At 34.2% G+C, this 20,974-nt stretch overlaps 1 protein-coding gene across 1 annotated transcript in view; it reads left to right on the top strand.

Moving 5' to 3' along the window:
• The window catches only part of NT5C2 (5'-nucleotidase, cytosolic II), a 130,608-nt gene that overhangs the window by 54,071 nt on the left and 55,563 nt on the right, over positions 1–20,974 (top strand). Inside the window, exon 3 of the mRNA XM_044665533.1 lies at positions 13,457–13,530. Within this exon, the coding sequence (XP_044521468.1) occupies positions 13,457–13,530 (74 nt within the window). The remainder of the gene's footprint in view (positions 1–13,456; positions 13,531–20,974) is intronic.

Here is a 20,974-nt window from a genome sequence, read left to right as displayed (position 1 = left end):
TGTCTTGAAGTCTCATTTGAATCCAGGACCTCCTGGCTCTCAGTTTACTGAGCCACATAGCTGCTTATGGAATATTTAAACATATTCCCTAAGTCTTATTTGTCAATCATTTTTTCTTGCCATTTTTGCTTCTTTGAAACTCTTTGAGTCAGATTCTTCTAGGAGAATAAATCACATATTGATGTGTGATAGGTATTTCAGAACTCAACTTTTCAGATTGCTAAAGTACTAGTTCATTTTCTGTTATAAATTTACTTTTACCTTTTACCCCAAACCAAAAGTTTGATTTATAGAATCTTGGAATGTTATTATTCTGTAATTATAGAACTGTAATTATAGAATCTCTATAGAGACTGATCTCACAGTCCCTGCCAGACTCCATTCCACCACTGTTGCTGGGCACTGGTTGGTTTTAGTCTCCACCACTTCCAGCTTCTGTTAAATCTGTGGCCTAAGGTATTGCTGTTCACTTTTGAAAAGAATTGGTACCCTGTGACTTAACTGGAGTCTTTGTTCTGTGGCCTGACATTTGTGCAGTTTCCCAGGCTTCCAAAGTTTATTAGCTTAAAACCACACTGAAATTTTTGAGACAATATTCCAGACTGATAGTCCATTCACCTATGCAATGAAGCGAGAGTTACATTTTAAAAACACTTCTCCTGGGGCTAAGCTTGGCCATTTTAATTACACAGCATCCAGTTGTTGTTTGTTCATTACATTTGTTATAGTCATGATATGTATTGTCAATCAATCTGCTTACTTTATTCTGTATCAATTTGTGTAAAGGAGTTTCCCAATACTTGTCTCAATTCTTCATATTATTTCTTATGACATTAATTCTATGATAGTAATGAATCACAATTTGTTTAGCTGTTCCTCAACTGATGGGCAACAACTATACTTTGTTTTTGACTTTTCGGTACTGCAAAAAGTGCTGTCATGAATTTATTGATATGTATATAGGACTTTTTTCTCTTATCTATACCTAACAAAAGGAATATCTGAATCAAAGGATTAGTAGACATTTTCATGATTTTTAAAGAATAATTTCACATTTCTTTTGTCCAAATCACTATTCCACCCATGATGTATTAGTATACTTCTCTTTCTATAGCCATCCATCACTGACTATTCTATCTATTGCTGACTATCTTTGCCAGCTTGCTGTGTGTGAGGTGAAACTCCATAATTGTTTTGATACGTGATTCTTTGTTAGTGGCTTGGTATAGTCTTTCATATGGTTAATAGTTTTCAATTTTTCTTTTCTTCCTATCTTTTGACATCTTATCAATTGGAGAATGGCTCTTGGTCATGTATTTTTGTTAGTTTCTCCTATACCTTGGATATCAGCACTTTATTAAATATTTGGTGTAGAAATTATTTCCCAGTTATTTTTTCTTTGTAGGATGATTTTGTTTGTGCAAAATCTTTTCAATTTCATGTCATCAAAATAGAAAATGCTTTCTTTAAAAGTATAGAAAGCCTTTGAGATTTGAAATATTTCAAACTTTCTTCAACATATTGGAGTTTTAGGAATGAATCTAGTTGTGTAAGGGGTAGCTAGGTGGTACAATGAATAAGAGTGCTGGGCTTGAAGCCAGGAAGATGCATCTTCTTGAGTTTAAATCTGGCTTCAGACCCTTATTAGCTGTGTGACCTCCTGGGCAAATCACTTAACCCTGTTTGCCCCAGTTCTTCTTCCAAAAAATGAGCTGAAGAAGGAAACAGCAAACCATTCTGGTATCTTTGCCAAGAAAACCCCAAATTAGGTCACAAAGCTTAGGACATGACTGAAATGACTGAATAGCAACAACAACTAGTTGTATAATTATGCTGTATTAAGTTGTTACAGTCATGCCCAATACTTCGTATCCCTATTTAGGGTTTTCCTGGCAAAGATATCGGAATGGTTTGCCATTTCTTTCTCCAGCGCATTTTAAAGTGGAGAAACTGAAGTAAACAGGGTTAAGTGATTTTCCCAGGGTCAGACAGTTAGTTAGGGGTCTGAGGTCAGATTTGAACTCAGGAAGATGAGTCTTCCTCATTCCAAACCCAGAGCTCTATGCAGTGCACCACCTAGCTGCCCTTTCTATAAGCTTAATATCAATAAATACTCGTTAAATCAAGCTAGCTGACTTTCTTTGCCAATGAAATACATATTTATAACCCAGATGTTTTCTTTAAACATAGTACATGAAATTAATAAAGAAAATAACATCTTCCTTCAGCATATGTGATACTTTCCCTTGTCCTTGCCATCATACAATACATTCATTTTTCTCTTATGAGGAAATAATAAATTGAAGCTAAGCAATAAGTATTTGCTACATCTATTTCTTTTCAGAGCCAGCTATTGAAAAAATGATTTGGGTTGGGACAGGGCCAATTGCCTACAAAACTGACATTGTTTGATTATTATTTGAGGTTGTTGTTGGTGGATAAATTTGCCTTTTTTTATTGTGTTTGCCAGTCTGGATTCTTTTACAGAAACTGGCAGTTTAATTTGTATGTTTCCCACAGTGGTCAGCTAGTCTTAATCAGTTCTGAATGTTGATTATTTGTCTTCTTCCATTCCTTTTATTGTTGCTGAGTTTTTAAGCATTTTAAGCATTTACAACTGAGGTTGTTGGTCACCCAGTCACTGCCCAGTTAGGGTTCGGCCTCATGCCAGAATTTGTTTGGGGACGCTCAGGGACCAAATTCTCTGCGTTAACAAGTGAGCGACGGTTCTCAAGGAGTTCAGTTTGTTGATCTAGTATTCTCATCCAGGGGAAGTAAATAATTGAAGATGTTCAAAGAAGGGTGAGTTTATTTTCTTCTTTTCCTTCCAATTCCTCATTCATTCAAGAGATGAGGTACCCATGTCATCTGTTGAATAGTAAGATAATTAGATATACCATCAGAATGTTAATGTAGAGGGAGGCCAAGATGGAAGAAAATCTCAACTTAAAGCTGACAATGTTTTTTATGTTGGCTATAGCCCATATTACTGATATCATTTTGAAAGAAAGTATAGAAGATGGAGACAGAAGCAGAAAAGGATATATTGAGATATAAGCATTGCTCTTTAAAAAACAGTACAGTGCTTGTGCTCCAGGAACCCTGCATAATCATTGGTAACACGCAGGGTAAACTCCAGTAAATTTAACAGAGAAAAGAGGGATATTCAAAAACTTTAAATTCAGTATAGTTATAGAATATTTGCTAGTAGAGGGGGAAAAAATTAAATGGTTGACTATAGGAGAGCCTCTGTATTTTTTTTATTCCCACTGGGAAGATTGGAAATCCTTTATAAAAGAAGTTCAAATTCCCTTCTTTGAAATAGGAAACATTTCTGTGGTTTTTTTGTTATTTTATAACTTTTTCCCTTAGCTTCCAAGCCTTCTTGAATATTCACTACTTCAATATTCACTGCTTCTGCTCTCAGTGAACAACGTAAATGAAACTAGAATGTAATTCACCATCTCCTAGTATTTTTCCATTAATTTTTGTTCTCAAGATATACTATATTTTGATGTTTTTATCATCACATGTGTTACCTTCATTATGTTGGGCAAAACACTCAACTCTTCATTAGCAAAAATATTTATGATTTGGCAGGGGTATTTTTAAGCTTTGTACTAATATGAGGTATTTGAAAATTAAATTGATTAAGATTTAACATTTTTTAGGCCTCCTTTATAGAATGAATAAGGCATCATTTTGAAGTTCTTGATTACTAATACTGTCTTTTACTATTTTTTTTTTTTGGTTCTTTAATGCTGAATGTAAACTTGTAAGTTCTAATTCTTGTTGCAAAAACTATTAATCCAAAGCTATTGTTATTATACATAATACTTTTTTGGCTTTGTATCTGTGATATAAGTTTAGGAACAAGTAAATATACTGATTGAGCTGCAGCAAGAATTCATAAAAAATGTTCAATTTTTGCCTGATGAAAGGCAGGCTTATGAAGGAGAATTAATTTTTAAAATAATGAATTTTGAGAACTAATAAGGCTCTACCATTAGCTACAGTTTTAGCAGTTTTCATACTGAATCTGTTTCTGATTATATAGCATTATTTACTCCAAGATTTCTTAGATCATTATCTTTAGATGCTTAGGAGACACAACTTCTTGTTTTTGAAGTGTAAAACAATATATTAGAAACATCCAATAAGTAAGAAATAATTAAAAGGGTGATATGATGATGAGTTAGAGGCGTTAGATTTTGCTTTCAAGTTCTTAGATTTTTATTTAGTAATATGCTTCCTTCAGTTGTATCTTTGAATTGCAAGGATTGTTATTTGGCCATTTTTGTTTTGTTTTTCAACCCTTATCTTTTGTCTTAGAACTGATAAAAGTGTTGGTTCCAAGGCAGAAGAATTGGAATTAAGCGACTTTGTCCAGGGTCACATAGCTAGATTTGTCCAAGGCTAAATTTGAACCCAGATCCTGTCAACTCCAGGTCTGGTTCTCAATCCACTAAACCACCTAGCTGCTCCCTCCATTGCCTTTTAAAAAGAGAGTTAATGGATCATTTTATGTTCTGAAATGAAAGGAATTTTTGTCTCTTATTTCTGTACTGCTTTCACATCTAAGATATTTTATCATGGCACAAATAGAACCAGTTGACACCCTTGAAATCTTTTCTTTATATTAATTAATAAGGCAACTTCAATTATTTAAAGTTGAGTTAGTAAAAATAGTGCTTCCTAGAAGCTATTCTAACTTTGTGATGTTAAATAACTAAATTTTATAAATCATGACTAGACAGTGTTAGTACTCTAGTGGGAAATGTTGAGGAAATATGGGTACTTCAGTCTGTAGAACTGGTCGCATTGTTTAAAAATTTTTTTCTGAAACATGTTTTGACTAGTCCCTTCAGAATTGTCAAATGGCATATTATTTGAAGTTCCATATTTCAAATAAGGGGTAAAATAGCTGTATACTATTTACCATAATTTAGAATTTCCAGGGGTTTGGTTTTTGGTTTGGTTTTTGTTTATATTTTGTATTTGGTGGTATGTTTTGGAATGTTGTTAACTATGTCTTCCTGGCAGATTAATGATTTAGATAATAAAATTTTATGCCCTAATTCCTGTCACACAGAGTACAATTTGTATGGTTCAGTCCTGATGATTGTGCTACATTTTAGAAATCTACTTCTTTATCTTGACTTTTGATTGTGAAAAGATCACAGAAGATAGAAGCAAGAATTTAGAGGGAAGTTGGGGGGAAGCAAGGGGTGAAGAAACTTATACATACTAGGAAAGGTCAGTAGGTTTTAGAGAAGTGAACTTATCCCTACAGTTATGAGTTTTGTCTCTGATTTCTCCTCTCATTTATCATTTAGTTTCTTTGCCCATTCTTCTCTTGTCTACCCTCATGTTTAACTTTTGGAAAATAACAGTGTCTCTCTCTTAAAAGAATTTCGTGTGATTGGATAAACTATGCCTCAAGATTGGGATAAGTTGTAGAGATTATTCAATATTATTATCAATACCATGTTAAATAGATTCACTTTTGTGTTTCTTCCAAATACGCTTCTTTTATCCCACATTCTCTCCTGAGTAGAAAATAATATATTGCTGATATTCACAGTTTCTTAACTGCTTAGAATTCATTTTGAATGAGATGAATTAATAGTAATATTTTCAGATTTTCTTTTATATTAATGATAATATGCTATGGAATGTTTTGGCTCTTATATTTGAGACTACTGTAGCAACATCTGAGTATAGCTTCTCTTCTCCTGGGCAGCTCAGATAAACAAGATGCATTTCTCTTGAGTATGTCCCCTTGAGAAAATTGTAAAAGAAAATTTTATAAGAATGGTATAGTAGGACTAATAAAAGTCAAAGCTGGACGTGTTATTCTTACGCTACTGAAAAATTTTGAGTTTAACATCCTAGATAAATTCTTCCTCTTCCTTATATGACAGTATTATAAAGAATTTTAAAAAATGTTATAGCTTTTTTTTAAATAATTGTTTCCTTCAAGTAAAACAGTCTTGTTTATAACGAATTTGTTATCGTGATCTCTAAAATGAAGGCAACAAATCTTTAATCTTCATCTCTGATTCTCATGCTCTTTTAAGGCATTTTATAGAAGAGTTATAACTCTGAATCAGAAATTCCAAAATATTAAAAAGACTGCTTTTCTCATTTAGATGTACATTGTACTATTACTAAGTACTTAATAATATAGTCAATCTATACTCCCAGTATAAGAATGTATAGTCAGTTTTTCTTTTAGTTTATTTATCATCATTTATGAATTCATAACTGCACAGCTCCTTCAGCCACTATAAAAGGCTAGGAAGATTTTCTACTGCTGATACTATTATTTTCATTTGTTGTTGTAATTACTGGTTTTGGGCTCTTTGCCAGGAAATTGTGACTCCTGGGGCAATGGGAGGGGCTAAGGGTAAAAAGTACTTCATTGCCAAAGATATTCTATTCCAAATGGATTTATGTGGAGCAACAGTGATATCCAATGACAAGTTAAATTAGCCACAGAAGTGTTTTCTCTAACTCTCAGAAGATAAATATTGAGGCTCCCGATTCAGACCAGTCTTCTGAAGTTAGAACAAAGCAATAAAAAATTATGATTTATAGAGAAAAATTTTAAAGGATTTTGTAATGTGACTTCTAGAACTAGATGAAACACAGACAACTTTGCAAGAAGACAACCAGTGACAGATGAGGTAATATTATTTGAAATATCATTTTAATCTTAAGTACCATTAGGAGTTTGATTCTTTAGTTTCACATTTAGTAAATGGCATGCTGATATTTCAAGGAAAAATATTTAGAACTTCTGCTTTATATTTCTTTACTTACAGTCTCCTGTAACTCTCCTTAAACTGCATAGATATGTTACTAAAAATATAAGTCAAACAAGCCATTCAATTTTGAATTCATACCCTGATATGGCAGTACAAAGTTTTATGGTGTTTGTGCATTTCTCATAGGTATTAAAATATCCCCTTTTAAATGGTTAGTTGCTTGTCCTGTGAATTCCTAAACCTCAATGTTGTACTTTACAGTTGAACATATTAGTGAGATTAGAATGTACCCTAGGACAAAAGTTGGTGGTGGTTGTTGTTTTAAGTTAAAAAATATTTTTCTAAAAGTAGTTGTGCTTAACATACTACATGGAAGTTTTAGCAATTAGTGAAGTGGCATAAATGGGCTTGGCATCAGTAGTAGTTGCCTTTGGTTCCATGTCTGAGGTCTAAAGAAACCTTTGGCTTTTCCAAGTAGATCTATTCCTTTTTGTTATCAAAGACAACAAACCAATCTTTAGTGTTCTACCATGACCATACATTATAGTATAGTGTTTACTATTCTCTTTTGCATTACTTGAGACCAAGAAATGTTTAGTCTTAATAAAATTTGTATTCTAGCTCTGAATAGAAGAGAGATCTTTGGGTCACATTTTCCCCTTCTTGCCTGACATATATATATATATATACTTTTGGTACTTTTATATTCGTTGTCTTTTTTGAGTCTTAATTTATGGAATTACTCTCTTTATTGCTATTCAGTGGACTAATGCTATTAAAATTTTTTTTATTATATCTTTGGACATATTCCCTGAAGATGGTTTGATTTTCTTCTTCATACCACCTTTACTTTGGCAAGGAAATTTAAAGAAATAACAGTGGATTCAGATTTTTTCTATTTGTTTCTTAGAAATTAAAATTAAAATAACTTAGTTATCAAAAGTTCTGTCAGTGAAGGTTCTTATAAATGAAAACTAAGATGGTGTTGAACATTTGCTTCTAGACCTTCACAAAAAAATATGGCTTTATTTCTGAACTCAAAGACCTCTCAAAAGCCTCAACACTTATTAGCTATCCTTGGATTTTAAAAAATCCTTATCTTCATCTTAAAATCAATACTACTTTCAGCAGAAGAGTAGCAAGGACTAGGTAATGGGATTAAGTGCCTTGCTCAGGGTCTCACAACTAGGAAGTGCCTGAGGTCCAGTTTGAATCCAGGACTTCCTTTCTCTAGGTCAGGCTCTCAATCTATAGAGCCACCTACCTGCTCCCTACCCTTGGATTTTAAAAAAGGTTTATTGATACTTTTTTTTAAACAACTCAGTGATTTACTAGTATATAACTACCCCCAAACAAAATAAGGTGAAAAAAATAACTATTACCCTAACAATCTCAGAGGGCAGAACAAGAGCAAGAGTTTTATAAAACATACAGTAGTAAGATGAAGATGAAAGTCATGTGAAAGTTAGTAGATATGTAGCAATGATGTCCACTTTTTAAAAAAAAGGTTAGTCCAACCACACATTTATTTCAAACAGATATTGCAGGTAGTTAATGATTTCAGACCAGAATTTGAATTGGAGAATGGCCTGAATTGCAGTTGGGATTTGTATATCACTTAAAAAAAAATTTGTCATTTTGCCCTTTTGTTATTTTAGCCAATCTGATGGGTGTGAGATGATATCTCAGAATTGTTTTGGTTTACATTAATCAGTAGTGATTTAGAGCATTTTTCATTTGCTTATATAAGACTTTGATTTCTTCATTCATTTGAAAATTGACTTCTCATATATTTTGATTATTTATCAGTTGGGGATGGCTCTTATTATGAATTTTGCAAAGTTCTATATATTTAGATATGAAATCTCTGAGAGGCTGTTAGTGTTTTTTCAATTTTCTGCTTTACTTCTAATCTTGGCAACATTTGCCTTATTTGTATGAAGCTTTCAATTTAACGTACTCAGAATTATCCATTTTACATTACACAGGGCTCTCCAATTCTTGTCAACTTACAAATTCTACTTCTTTCCATAAATCTGATAGGTAATAGGTTGTTTGTTCTTCTAACTTACTTATATCTCCTTTTATGCCTATATCATGTAAACATTTTGATCTTATCTTGGTGAATGGTATAAGATTGTTGTATACCAAGTTTATGCCAAATTACTTTCCATTTGTCCAACATTTTTTACCAAATAGTGATTTCTTATTCCAAAAACCTGTATCTATGCTTTTGTGAAATATAAAGTAACCATAATCTTATACTGTTGTTTGTGGTGTGTGTTCTGTTCTACTGATGTACCTTCCTATTTTTTAGTATTAATAGTTCTGATAATTTCTGCTTAATAATACAATTTAAAATCTGGATCTGCTAGATCCCCTTTCTTTACCTTTTTTCATTAATTCTTTTGATGTTCTTGATCTTATTTCTTCTAAATGAATTTTATATTATTTTTTCTAACTCAATAAAATAATTTTTTGGTAATTTAATTGGGATGGCATTGGATAAGTAGATTAGTTTAGGTAGGATTGAAACTTTAATTATATTGGCTCTGCCTATCCATGAACAATGACTATTTCTCAATTATTGAGATCTGAATTTATTTGTGTCAGCACTTTATCATTATATTCAAGTAGTTCCTAGGTTTGTTTTGGCATGTATATTCCCATTTTATTTCTACTATGTTAAATAATGTAGGTGATGATAGACATCTTTGTTTTACTCCAGATCTTATTGGTAAGACTTCTAGCTTCTCTCCATTACAAATAATACTTACCCAATGACTTTAGATAGAATGATGTCCACTTTAGAGAAAATAAAGTTTTCATAACTCTTGAAGCACATTTGTTATGCTCACCAGTAGAAGAGTTAATAAATTACATAGTGACTTGAAATATATATATATTTATATTTACAATTTGGTTGCATTAAATGCTTCCTAGAAGTTAATATCAGAAACTGCCTTGTTGGGTCTACTATTGATTTCTCTTACTTTTAGTGCTATCTGAATGTACCTTAGTGAAGTTCCTTAATTTTTTTTTCCTTTTACTCCTGGTTATGCCTACTGAGGCTAGCTTGCATATTACCACTTAGGAAAGTTGAAGCTGACCTGTTAATTATATGGCTCCATGATCCTCTTGCCAGGCCATAACACAAGAAAGAAAATCTTCAGCCTTTTCCTGGCTCTTATTCTAAGTCTTGATTCCTGAATATTTTAGGAACATCAGCTGTTTAGTATCTGATTAAGAATTTGGTCCAGTTGGCTCCCTATCCTATATTTAAAATTCCAAACTTCAGTCCTGTCATTCACTGTGTCTTACTAAGGGTGAGAATCTATTACCTTATGTTGGATGATTATGTCACCTGTGATATGTTTTGGAGGATTTGTGTGATTGAAAAGGAATAGTACTGATTGGTAGTGCTTGCAGGATGAAGTTAAATGAACTGCAGAATTGTCTGTTATCATGGATCTGGAAAGGAAGGATTGGAGTCCTACATTTGTGAGAGTTGAGTGTTCCCTGATTATCCCACCACTTAAAAGTACTTTCCTTAGGTAGGAGCATTTGTTGATTGATATCTGATATCAATCAGAACCAAGTGTGAATGGGGCCTGCATACCTCCTTGAATTATTTAAAGCCATTGTGTGAGAGACTTGGTCACATCCTAAAGAGTTTATTTAAGAGGAAGAAGCTATCTCAGAGATCCAAAGGGTCTGAATTCTTTAGAACATCTCTTAGGAGCAAAGGTAGGTCTGAGCTCTGACAGAGGAGCATTAGGCACTATATTTCAGAATAGAAGAATTGGGCTGAGGGAAATCTTGAGAAAAAGCTTAACTCTATCCCAAACTTCCTCTCCCAGGGCCTGTTAATCCACAGACACTATAATATAACTTGTTTCATTTTTAGTAAAGTGAATTTTGCCTCTTTCACAAAGTAGCCAGGGGTTAACTAGAAATATAAATGTAAAGTAAAGCAGAGAGCCCAAACTCCTCCTTAATGTTAGAAATTTTCATAACTGGAGTCTGACTGATTGTGACTGAAATCATAATTTTTCTTTCTTTTTAAAAAACTCTTACTTTCTATCCTAGGACAGAACGACAAAGGCAAGGCAAATGGGATTAAGTGACCCAGGGTCACATGGCTAGAATGTGTCTATGGTCAGATTTGAACCCAGCTCCTCCTGACCTCCAGACCCGGCTCTCTGTCCACTCTGCCACCTAACTACCCCCTCAACTTTTCATCAAAAATAACCTCTTTAGTATTTCCTAGGTTTAACACGAGCTAATTACTGTATCCATTCAGAGATTGTTAATCTCACTAAACAATGATAATCTTTCTAGTGTTTTAAACTAGCCTTTATCCCTTTTCTGATAAATAATAAGAACAACAAAACAAAAAATAGGCTAAAAGACTGCCTTTGCTTGGGGTACACAAATATCTTTTATAAAGAATATCCCAAAGGTCCTAGGCGGTTTTAGGTTTGATAGCTTAAATTGCCCCCTAAAACTTTTGGGACACTTTGTATAGAGTGACTCACTGGACACTATACTTCTATACATATGCACCAATACATGTATGTGTGACACACACAAAATAAGAATGTTACTCATAGGATAATATGTTACATACATGTCACATTTATATTGTCACATGTATACAATAATAGGCATATTATTGTGATAGTACATGTACATAGAAGGACATATATACCTCTATGTATATATGTACTCTTATGAATAATATGTTTATGAGTTATGTGGATTTTTCCCTACAGTTTTTTAAATATAAGACATAAGTAAGTTAGTCAGTTTTGAGTTATAGTGTCTTTACCTATCACAAGATTTTTTGTTAAGGCAATTGAATTGACTAATAGGTTTAGAACTAGAAGAAACCTTAGAGATTACCTTTTCATTTTAAGAGTGGGAAATGGTGCTTTAGTGAATTATTTAGTCACACAACTAATAATGAGCAGAGCTAGGATTTGAACCCAGATCCATTGCACCTTCCTCTCTTGCCATGCAGTCCCTTCAGTTCAGGGATTTATTGTGTTTATATTACTCTGCTGGGATGCTTTGTTTACTAAGATATGGTCCATACTCGGAGATATGGGAGAGGGAACCAGTCACTAGATGATAGTTCTCTTTGTTTGTTAGTCTCCATTTTTTGTATTTGATTGCCCATAGAGGCTAATGTGGTTGATGTTTCACATATTTGTGCAGCTAGATCATAGATTTTGAGCCAGAAGGAACATCTTCTAGTTTGTTACGGGTAAACTGAAGCTGTTATTAATAACTAAAGCTGTTATTGATAAGCTAAAGCTGTTATATTAAATCTATTTTGTAGATAGTCGTTAGGGGGTTAAACTGTTGTGCAGGCTGTTGATAAGTATCCTAAAGCAGTTTGATAAAACCCTTATTTATTTATAGTAGAGGTGAGATAGGACAAGATGTAGAAAAATAGAACGGGAAATCTCTTAACCTTATACTAAAATATCTAAATAAAAACCCCCAAATCTAACTGCTTTCTTTGCAGCTTCTTCTTGCCTGCAAGCAGGTCTCCTTAAACTATTCTCAACTATCTTAAATAATATTTTTCTATCTAACTAAGCTATGCTAAACGATGAACCTTAAATTGATAATGAACCCCTTAACCCCTTTACTGAAATCCAAAGCTACCAGAAGCCAACTCTCAGAGAGACCTCCTGACAGAGAACCAAACTGAACAGCCCAGAATTTGGAGTTCCTTCAACTCCAAATGGTCAAACTTTTATCTGAAAACCAAAAGCTGCCAGAAGCCAACTATCAGAGAGTCCTCTTGACAGAGAGTGAACCTGAACAGCTCAAGGCTCCTCTTCCCTCGAATCCAAATGGCAGACAGTCCAGTGGCTCAGTCTATTCTGAAAAGAACACATCTCACTGTCACTGACTTCTTCCAAACTCAGTGTTCTATGAACTAACTCTGAAATCTTCACTGCCAGTTTCTCCTGATATAGAGAAGAAACTCCATCAGCACCTTCCTACTCCTCTCCAAATGAAGCCAGAGCAAAATGGAGTCCCTTCACTGGTTTTATGGTTTACCCTTAAAGGGCTGGAAGCAAGATCTCCCTGTTCCTTCTTCTTAAAGTGATAGTCAGTGCTGTTTGTATCTCTGCCTCTTACAGAGACAGCATATAAATTAAAAACCTTCCTCTGATCTAAAACTTCTGCTTCTAACAAGATAAATGAAATTAAGAAATCCCTTATAACAAGTTAAACCCCATCATTCTATAGGTGAGAGACCTCAGGCTCAGAAAGTAAAGCACTTTGGTTAAGGTCCAATGGTATTATATTATTTACCTCATGATAGGTTAATTTTCCTTATGCCTTCAAAGCCATTTTCACAAAGTGGGGAACACTGAAATAGTTAAGTGTTACAGGCTTGGAGTTTGAGATAAAAAGTAGCCATATCCTTCTGAAGCATAGCACTGATATAATGGTATGCCCCCCAAAGTCCCTTCTCAAACTCTCATCCATTTATTTTTATATGCTATTTTATTCATTGTATGTATAAGATCTGGATATTTTAGATCAAGGATCTTAATTGTGTGAACTTAAGGAAAAGAATTTGCAGAAGTAGCTTCATGACAGTTTAGACATTTTAGTTGCAAAGCTAATTGACATAGATTTCTTTTTACTTCTTCTTATAGGGTGTTTGTGAATCGGAGTTTAGCCATGGAAAAGATAAAGTGTTTTGGTTTTGATATGGACTACACACTTGCTGGTGAGTACCATTTTATATTTGTATAGCAATAGGTTATTTTGGAAGCTGATGTTATCATAGGGATATGCTAATACTAGGCAGCTTAATAACTTCTTAATGATTTAACATATCCCTCTGAATGATAAATCCTTCATTGCCATGTTAAAAGAATTCCTATTTAGATCATATTACTTTAACAGAAACTTGGGAATCATATTTACAACATAAGACTGAGATTTAGTCCATGAGTGAAGATAGAACAAATAATAACAGGTTTCATTTTGGTCTAGTATTTCTGGTACTTTTAATACTATGCCTAAAGTTAGAGATAAATCTATAATACACTTCTGCTTTTTTCTATGAAGCTATCTTTCAGGGATGGAATTTTTCTTACTGTGCAAATAAAGATAAACTTTGCTTAATTAGTTGAAGTAAGAAAAAAATTTATTTCAGAACTGTTGTTTTCAGAGTATTTTTGTTAAAATGTTTGCCACTTAATGAAACTTCTCATATGACTATTAAAATGGTACAGATAGGAGGATTAATCTGACTGCTTCTCTGTCATTATGACACAAAAAGAAACTCCTTACCTTTGATATTTCTTCCCTGATAAACTTTTCTCTGGTTAGCCAAAAGCATTAAATAAAATTTTGTTCAAAGTTCAATTAAATAAATATCTATAATGATTCTAAAGCACTTCAAGATTCAAGTACTTTCTTCATCCCTGTGATATATTTTTATCTAAAGTATGGCAGAGTGGATAGATAGCCAGCCTTGGAGTCAGGAAGACCCAGGGGTGAGTCCTTCCTCTAGTACATGCTGGCTCTTTGACCCTGGATGAGTCATTTAACTCTTAGTGGCCCTGACCATCTTTCTAAGTTGTAAAGCGGGTGCTGATTGGTAGCAGAAGTTCTTCAATGGGAGTGTCTTACAGTAGTCAGATCACTGACTTGGCTCAAAAAAAGCTTATTGTTCCCATTTTCAGATGAGGAAACTGAGGCTTATGGAGGGTAAATAAGTATAGTAATAATGTATTCTGAAGATCTTATTTTCAGAAATAAGATGGAAAATAGGGAGAATTGTGTTTGTCTTTCGACTCTGACTAGTTAATTGACATCTAATGCAGGTTGATTTCCTTTCTATAAAAGAAAGTAATAATGCTCAAAAAACACTCTCTTCTCCAAATTACCAGGGAGAATAAAATGTTATACACACACTCTTTCATTGTTTAAAACATGAAGAAAAGGAATCTAAAGAGGTAAAGGGGAAGCTTGAACTGGGTTAGGAAGTTTGTGGAGGGGGTGGGATATAAAAATGAAACCTATAAAAGAACAGGAAGGGAAAGAACCTACATTTGGATTGAGGCATTGGAGTAAACCATTTGAGGAGGGAGTAGTTACTTGTCTTTCAGGAATTGTAGATAATGGAACCACAAATGCTGTTACACAAGAGATTATCCAGAAAGTCAGAGGAAAAAGAGATAAGTAGATGATATTGGGTGACTACCATGAGAGTTATTTACTGAGACAGATATTTGTCTATCTTATAAGAACAACAGGGAGGTCTGATACTTATCCAGAAGATATATTCAGGCTGTGACAGGGAACCTCCCAAGATCTGTCAAATCTAATAATCATTACCAATGATCTTCCAGAAGAAATATACTATGGTTAAGAATTAGCAAGTTATGGATGAGGAATCAGAAATCTTATGAACAAAGATAATGTTTTCATCATTTCTGAAGCAAGGGCTTCAGATTTGGTAATAAATAGCAAGTTGTTTTTGTTTTGTTTTGTTTTTAATGGTGCTTGAGAATGAGATTTAGATTTTTGGACCATATTTGACAATCTAGGAATAACAATCTACTAGACAGGAATGGATGGAGTACACCTAGCAAAAGTTGGTAAAACTATTTTCATATGCCTTACACATCTAATCAGAAGGACTTTAAACTGAAGAAACAAAAATGTAAAAACTTCTTATTTATATTCCCCTAGCTAGGTACTGTTGAATATAGCTATAAATGTGAAAGAAGAATATTAATAAAAATGACCAGAAATTCATAAAAGTCTAAGTAGATAGCACTAAAAACAAAGCTATGATTTCAGATGCCTATTTACAATTGTCCCATGTAAGGGCCGCAAATATGATGAACTAGAGACTATTTATTCATTCATTCATTTATTTATTTCTAAGACCTTACCTTCCGTCTTGGAATCAATACTGTGTATTGGCTCCAAGGCAGAAGAGTGGTAAGAGTAGGCAATGGGGTTAAGTGACTTGTCCAGGGTCACACAGCTGGGAAGTGTCTGAGGCCAGATTTGAACCCAGGACCTCCCGTCTCTAGGCCTGGCTCTCAATCCACTGAGCTACTTAGCTGCCCCCTGATTTTAAAGAAAAGAAGCAAATTTGAACTTAGTGATAGGTATCACTAAGACTTGCTAATGTTCATGATTGGAATATGGCCAGCAATAAGTATACCTTATTTTAAAGGTTATATAAAAGTTATGGGGATAATGTATAATATTGTCTATCAAGATTTTTCCTCATGTGAGAAAATCCAGGAAGGGAAGAAGAGTAGAGAACATTTAGATCAAGATCTGAAGGGAAAGAAACAAAAATGACATTAGAATATATTATAGATATTCTGGACAGAAAAAAGAAATCACAAGCCTGGCACAAGGAAATGTTCTAGACATTATAGGGGGCTTCAGTTATCTTGGCATCTACTAAAAGCAAAGTAAATTATGGTACTCAGGCTCTAATCTTGCTTAAGTGTGTTCTATAGATACTAGACATTATTGAAGTTAGAATTTCTGGTTGGTTATGATTCAGTGATTCAACATACCAAAAAAAACTATGATTTATATGTAGTACAGATATTCCTTTTTTTCCTCTAACATATTTGTCCTTTCTGGTCTTGATGTTTTCTTGTTTTATTTTAAAAATACCTGTAGTAATAATATTTAGTCATTATGTGTGTGTTTTTTTTGTATGTTGTGTATATGTGTACAGACACACATATGTATACATATACATACATATACATATATATATAGAGAGAGTCATTGCTTATTTTTGCTTAAGACAATATCCTTAATTAAATCTAAATTCTCAGAGAAGTATAGCTTAAGCTTTGGGTTTAATTATGCTCCTTTGACTCTTTTTGTGACTTCTGGAAGAAAAGAATGCTTTTAGGTTTTTAACCTATCCCTTTGTTTTATATACGTAGTCATTCCTCTTTGAATTATTCTTTATTGGTCCTAACTCTTTTAGTCCCAATGATTCATCTAGAGAAAAAGAAACAGGGAATGCAAAATTCTAGCATGACTTCATCAAAAACAGGTCGTGCCGGGGCAGCTGGGTAGCTCAGTGGATTGAGAGCCAGGCCTAGAGACGGGAGGTCCTAGGTTCAAATCTGGCCTCAGACACTTCCCAGCTATGTGACCCTGGGCAAGTCACTTGACCCCCATTGCCTATCCTTACCACTCTTCCACCTAGGAGCCAATACACAGAAGTTAAGGGTTTAAATAAAACAAAAACAAAAACAAAAAAAACAGGTCATGCCATACTAACTTTATTTCCTTTTCTGACAGGGTTGCCAAACTGTTACATCAGGGAATGATATTGAAAGTGTAAGAGTAGGCAATGGGGGGTCAAGTGACTTGCCCAGGGTCACACAGCTGGGAAGTGTCTGAGGCCGGATTTGAACCTAGGACCTCCCATCTCTAGGCCTGGCTCTCAATCCACTGAGCTACCAGCTGCCCCCTATAACTATCTTTTAAACTATCTTTTAGTGACAGGTTTGATTAAATATCCCATATTTTTATAGAAAAGGTGGAGATATGTGACTTAATCACAATACATTAGTTAGAAGGGTTCAAAACTGGTTGAAATGACTTGACTTGGAGAAGTTGTTGATGATTGAGTTTCACCTTGGCAGATAGTTTTTTGTGGAGTGGCATTGAGATCTGTGTTGTTATTGTTTCAGTTATGTCTAATTCTTTGTGACCCCATTCGAGGTTGTTTTGTTTTTTGCAAAGGTACAGGAATGATTTGCCATTTCCTTCCTTAGCTCATTTAACAGATGATGAAACTAAGGCAGACAGGGTTAAATGACTTGTTCAGAATCATATACCTAGTATCTGAAGCTGTAATAACAGCCAAAATTGAAAAAGATTATGACAGGCTAGAACTGTGTTGGCGAAAATGTGGCACACTTGCCTTGTCATGCCAGAGGGGGCTGCTTCGTTCCCCCTTTCCACAGCACCTAAGAACATTTTTCATGCCCTGCCCTCTACCCAGCAGCTCAATGTGAACACTTCCTCTCTCTACCTTCTGGGGTAATGCTGGGGTAGGGGAGTCGGGCCTCATAGGCAGCTTGAAGGTGCAGTTTGGGCACATGATCTCTACAAGGTTCACCAACACTGGGCTAGAACATTCAACTGATAGATAAATATACAGATGGATAGAAGATAAAATTTAGTAGACATACATTTAAAGTCTTAAACATTTATTTTAAAGAACCAAAGAAACTTCATAAGCATAAAATGGCAGAGGTATGATTTTTCAAACAATTTTCCTGAAAGCTAAATAGGACTCAGCTGATTCAGCTTTAGGCACCATTTGGAAAATCACAGCCTCCAGGCTTTAAGGAGGTGATAAGCTTGCTGCTGTTACCCAGGTCATTCTACATCTAGAATATTAGGTTAATTCTGGGTCTCACAGTTTAGAAAGGACATTGATAAACTAGAGAACATCTAGAGGTGGGCAGCCAGGATGGTGAAAGACCTTGAGTCCATGATATATGAAATGAAGATGAGATGAAAAACTAGGGAGATTATTAGGCTATACTTAACCTAGTGCTTAGCACAAAGCAGGCATTGAGTAAATGCTTGTCAAGTGAATAAATGAATGAATCAGGAGACTGGGAAGACATGAGAGCGTCAAGCACTGCAAGAGCTGTCATGTTCAAGAGGCATATGACTGGTTTTGTTTGTTTGGTCCTGGAGGCAGCACAAGTAGGAGGGTAAAAGTAGCAAAGGGGCAAATTTAGCTTGGAGGTTAGGAAAGATATCCCCATCATTAGTACTATCTAAGAATAAAATGACTGCTTCATTAGGTAATATGCTTTTACTCATTTAGAGGTCTTAATTGCAGTTTGTTGGATATGTTGTAATGGGTAAATTGCTTTTCAGTTGTAGATTGGACTAGATGGCTACTGAGGTTCTGTCTACCTATGAAATTAAGTGATTTTTATCTATAATTGGTGATAGTATCACTTTATTTTTTTACTGTTGACATAGCCTGAATTTCAGGGTGAATGACATGGTGAAGATATAAATCTTTAATGATTAATAGTAAAGTACTTAATTAGATTAATAGCAGACAATCATATTAAATTCTTTAAATCTCCTGTAAATAAGGGAGTTACAGAATACTAGTGCATCATTAGGTTCTTCTGTTGTTAAAAATATAATAACATATTAAAATGTGTTTCAGAGATATTATAGAATTTGACTATTAGGTAAGTTGATATGATTAGGAAAGTTTCCATATTTTTAATTTGGGAAAGGAGAAATTATTGGGCTTACTCATGTTAAGAAATTTTCCATTATTTCTACTGTGGTTTTAACTAATACTAGTTATTTCCAAATAAAGAATGTTGTGATGTCTAGCAATACAATTCAGCAGCATGACAGACATTAAGTACATATTATGTGCAAGACGCTGTGCTAGGGAAGATACTAGAGACAATAAAAACAAAATGAAATGGGCAAGCCCCTTTCTGACCTTAGCCTCCATTTTATTAAGTAGAGAGTATATAACATGTAAATAATTTTTCTTGTTTGCTTCCTACCTTGCTTGGAGAGCAAGTCGGGTTTCAAAATATATACTATATATATTTCAAAATATATCTAATATGTATATTAGGGCTTTTTTTTGGCAGTGGAAGAGGGATCAAGAAGATGGTTGTAGAGATCTTAAGTTTCTTCAAGTTTGACATATTTTTTTTTTATGATGCATTATCAGTACATTCTTATACCATCACTTGTTCAGTCCTTCACCAATTGGTTGGCACATACTTTGCTTTCTAGATTTTGCTAATAATATATAAAAGGCTTCTTTGAGTATTTTGGTATATTATGTAAGGGAACTCTGTTATTGACTTTTGTAGGGTTTATTGACAGTCACAGATCCCTGGGTTAAAGGATGGATAGTTACCTATTTTGCTGCTTAGTTTTGTAATGTTTCCAGAAACCTGTTATTAAAGTTTCAAATGGGAAAATATCTTCTGATTAAATGAATGACAGTCATAGCTCTTGTATCACTAACACATCATCATAAATCACCATCTGACAAACTGCTAATCTGTAAAACATGGTTTCTTAAGGAGCAGAATGTTAGCCAACAGCTGTTAAGAAACTGAGAAGAAGTCTGGGTATAAATAAGAGTTGTTGGAGCCATATTGCTCCATTCTCTCTCTCTCTTTTTTTTTTTTTTAATTTTTTTTTAAACCCTTGTACTTCGGTGTATTGTCTCATAGGTGGAAGATTGGTAAGGGTGGGCAATGGGGGTCAAGTGACTTGCCCAGGGTCACACAACTGGGAAGTGGCTGAGGCCGGGTTTGAACCTAGGACCTCCTGTCTCTAGGCCTGACTCTCACTCCACTGAGCTACCCAGCTGCCCCTTGCTCCATTCTCTTTTGAAAGAAACCTATATCATTAGGCTGAACCTTAGTGGCATCTCTAAATCATTACTGTCTCTTCCTTGCTATTTATAGGAGAATAATGAAATACTGGCCTGGACTTTGTATCAAATGGAGAATATGAAAAATTTGTAGAATAATACAAATCTATTTCCATTGAAATAAGTATTTAGACCTTTGTGTTGATGGCCTTGATAAATGCAAAAGTGAAATAGAGTAAAAAAAATTAATATTCTAAGTTAGGAATGTAAAATTTCCAGAAATCTTGATGCCATGGGGAAATATTTGCAACTGTAATTTGGTGACCAAAGATAGGAGACAATACACTTTGAGGAAATTTGTGATAAATGCAACACTCTTAAAGCATACTCTTTTCATATCTACGACACTTTTAATTAGTGTAGGAGCATTAAAATGTATTATTCTGCACAGAGATGAGAGGCATGCTCCTCCAACAGTTTTGCAGAAGCCCTTATTCAGTAGTACTTAAAAATTCTAAGAACTTTTCATGTCATTTTTCTTTACATCGTGGTCATCATGTAAATTGTTCTAGGTCTTCTTACTTTGTTCTTTTATAGTTCTTCCCTAGTTTCTCCAGATTCTTCATATTTGTCATTTCTAATGGTATAATAATATATTATTGCATTCATATACCACAATTTCTTCAGTCATTTCTTGGGTGAGGAGCACATACATTTCTCTCTCTCTCTCTCTCTCTCTCTCTCTCTCTCTCTCTCTCTCTCTCTCTCTCTCTCT

This window comes from Gracilinanus agilis, chromosome 2 (assembly GCF_016433145.1).
Source record: "Gracilinanus agilis isolate LMUSP501 chromosome 2, AgileGrace, whole genome shotgun sequence".
NCBI lineage: Eukaryota > Metazoa > Chordata > Mammalia > Didelphimorphia > Didelphidae > Gracilinanus > Gracilinanus agilis.
This window is presented reverse-complemented; position numbering and strand designations above follow the sequence as displayed.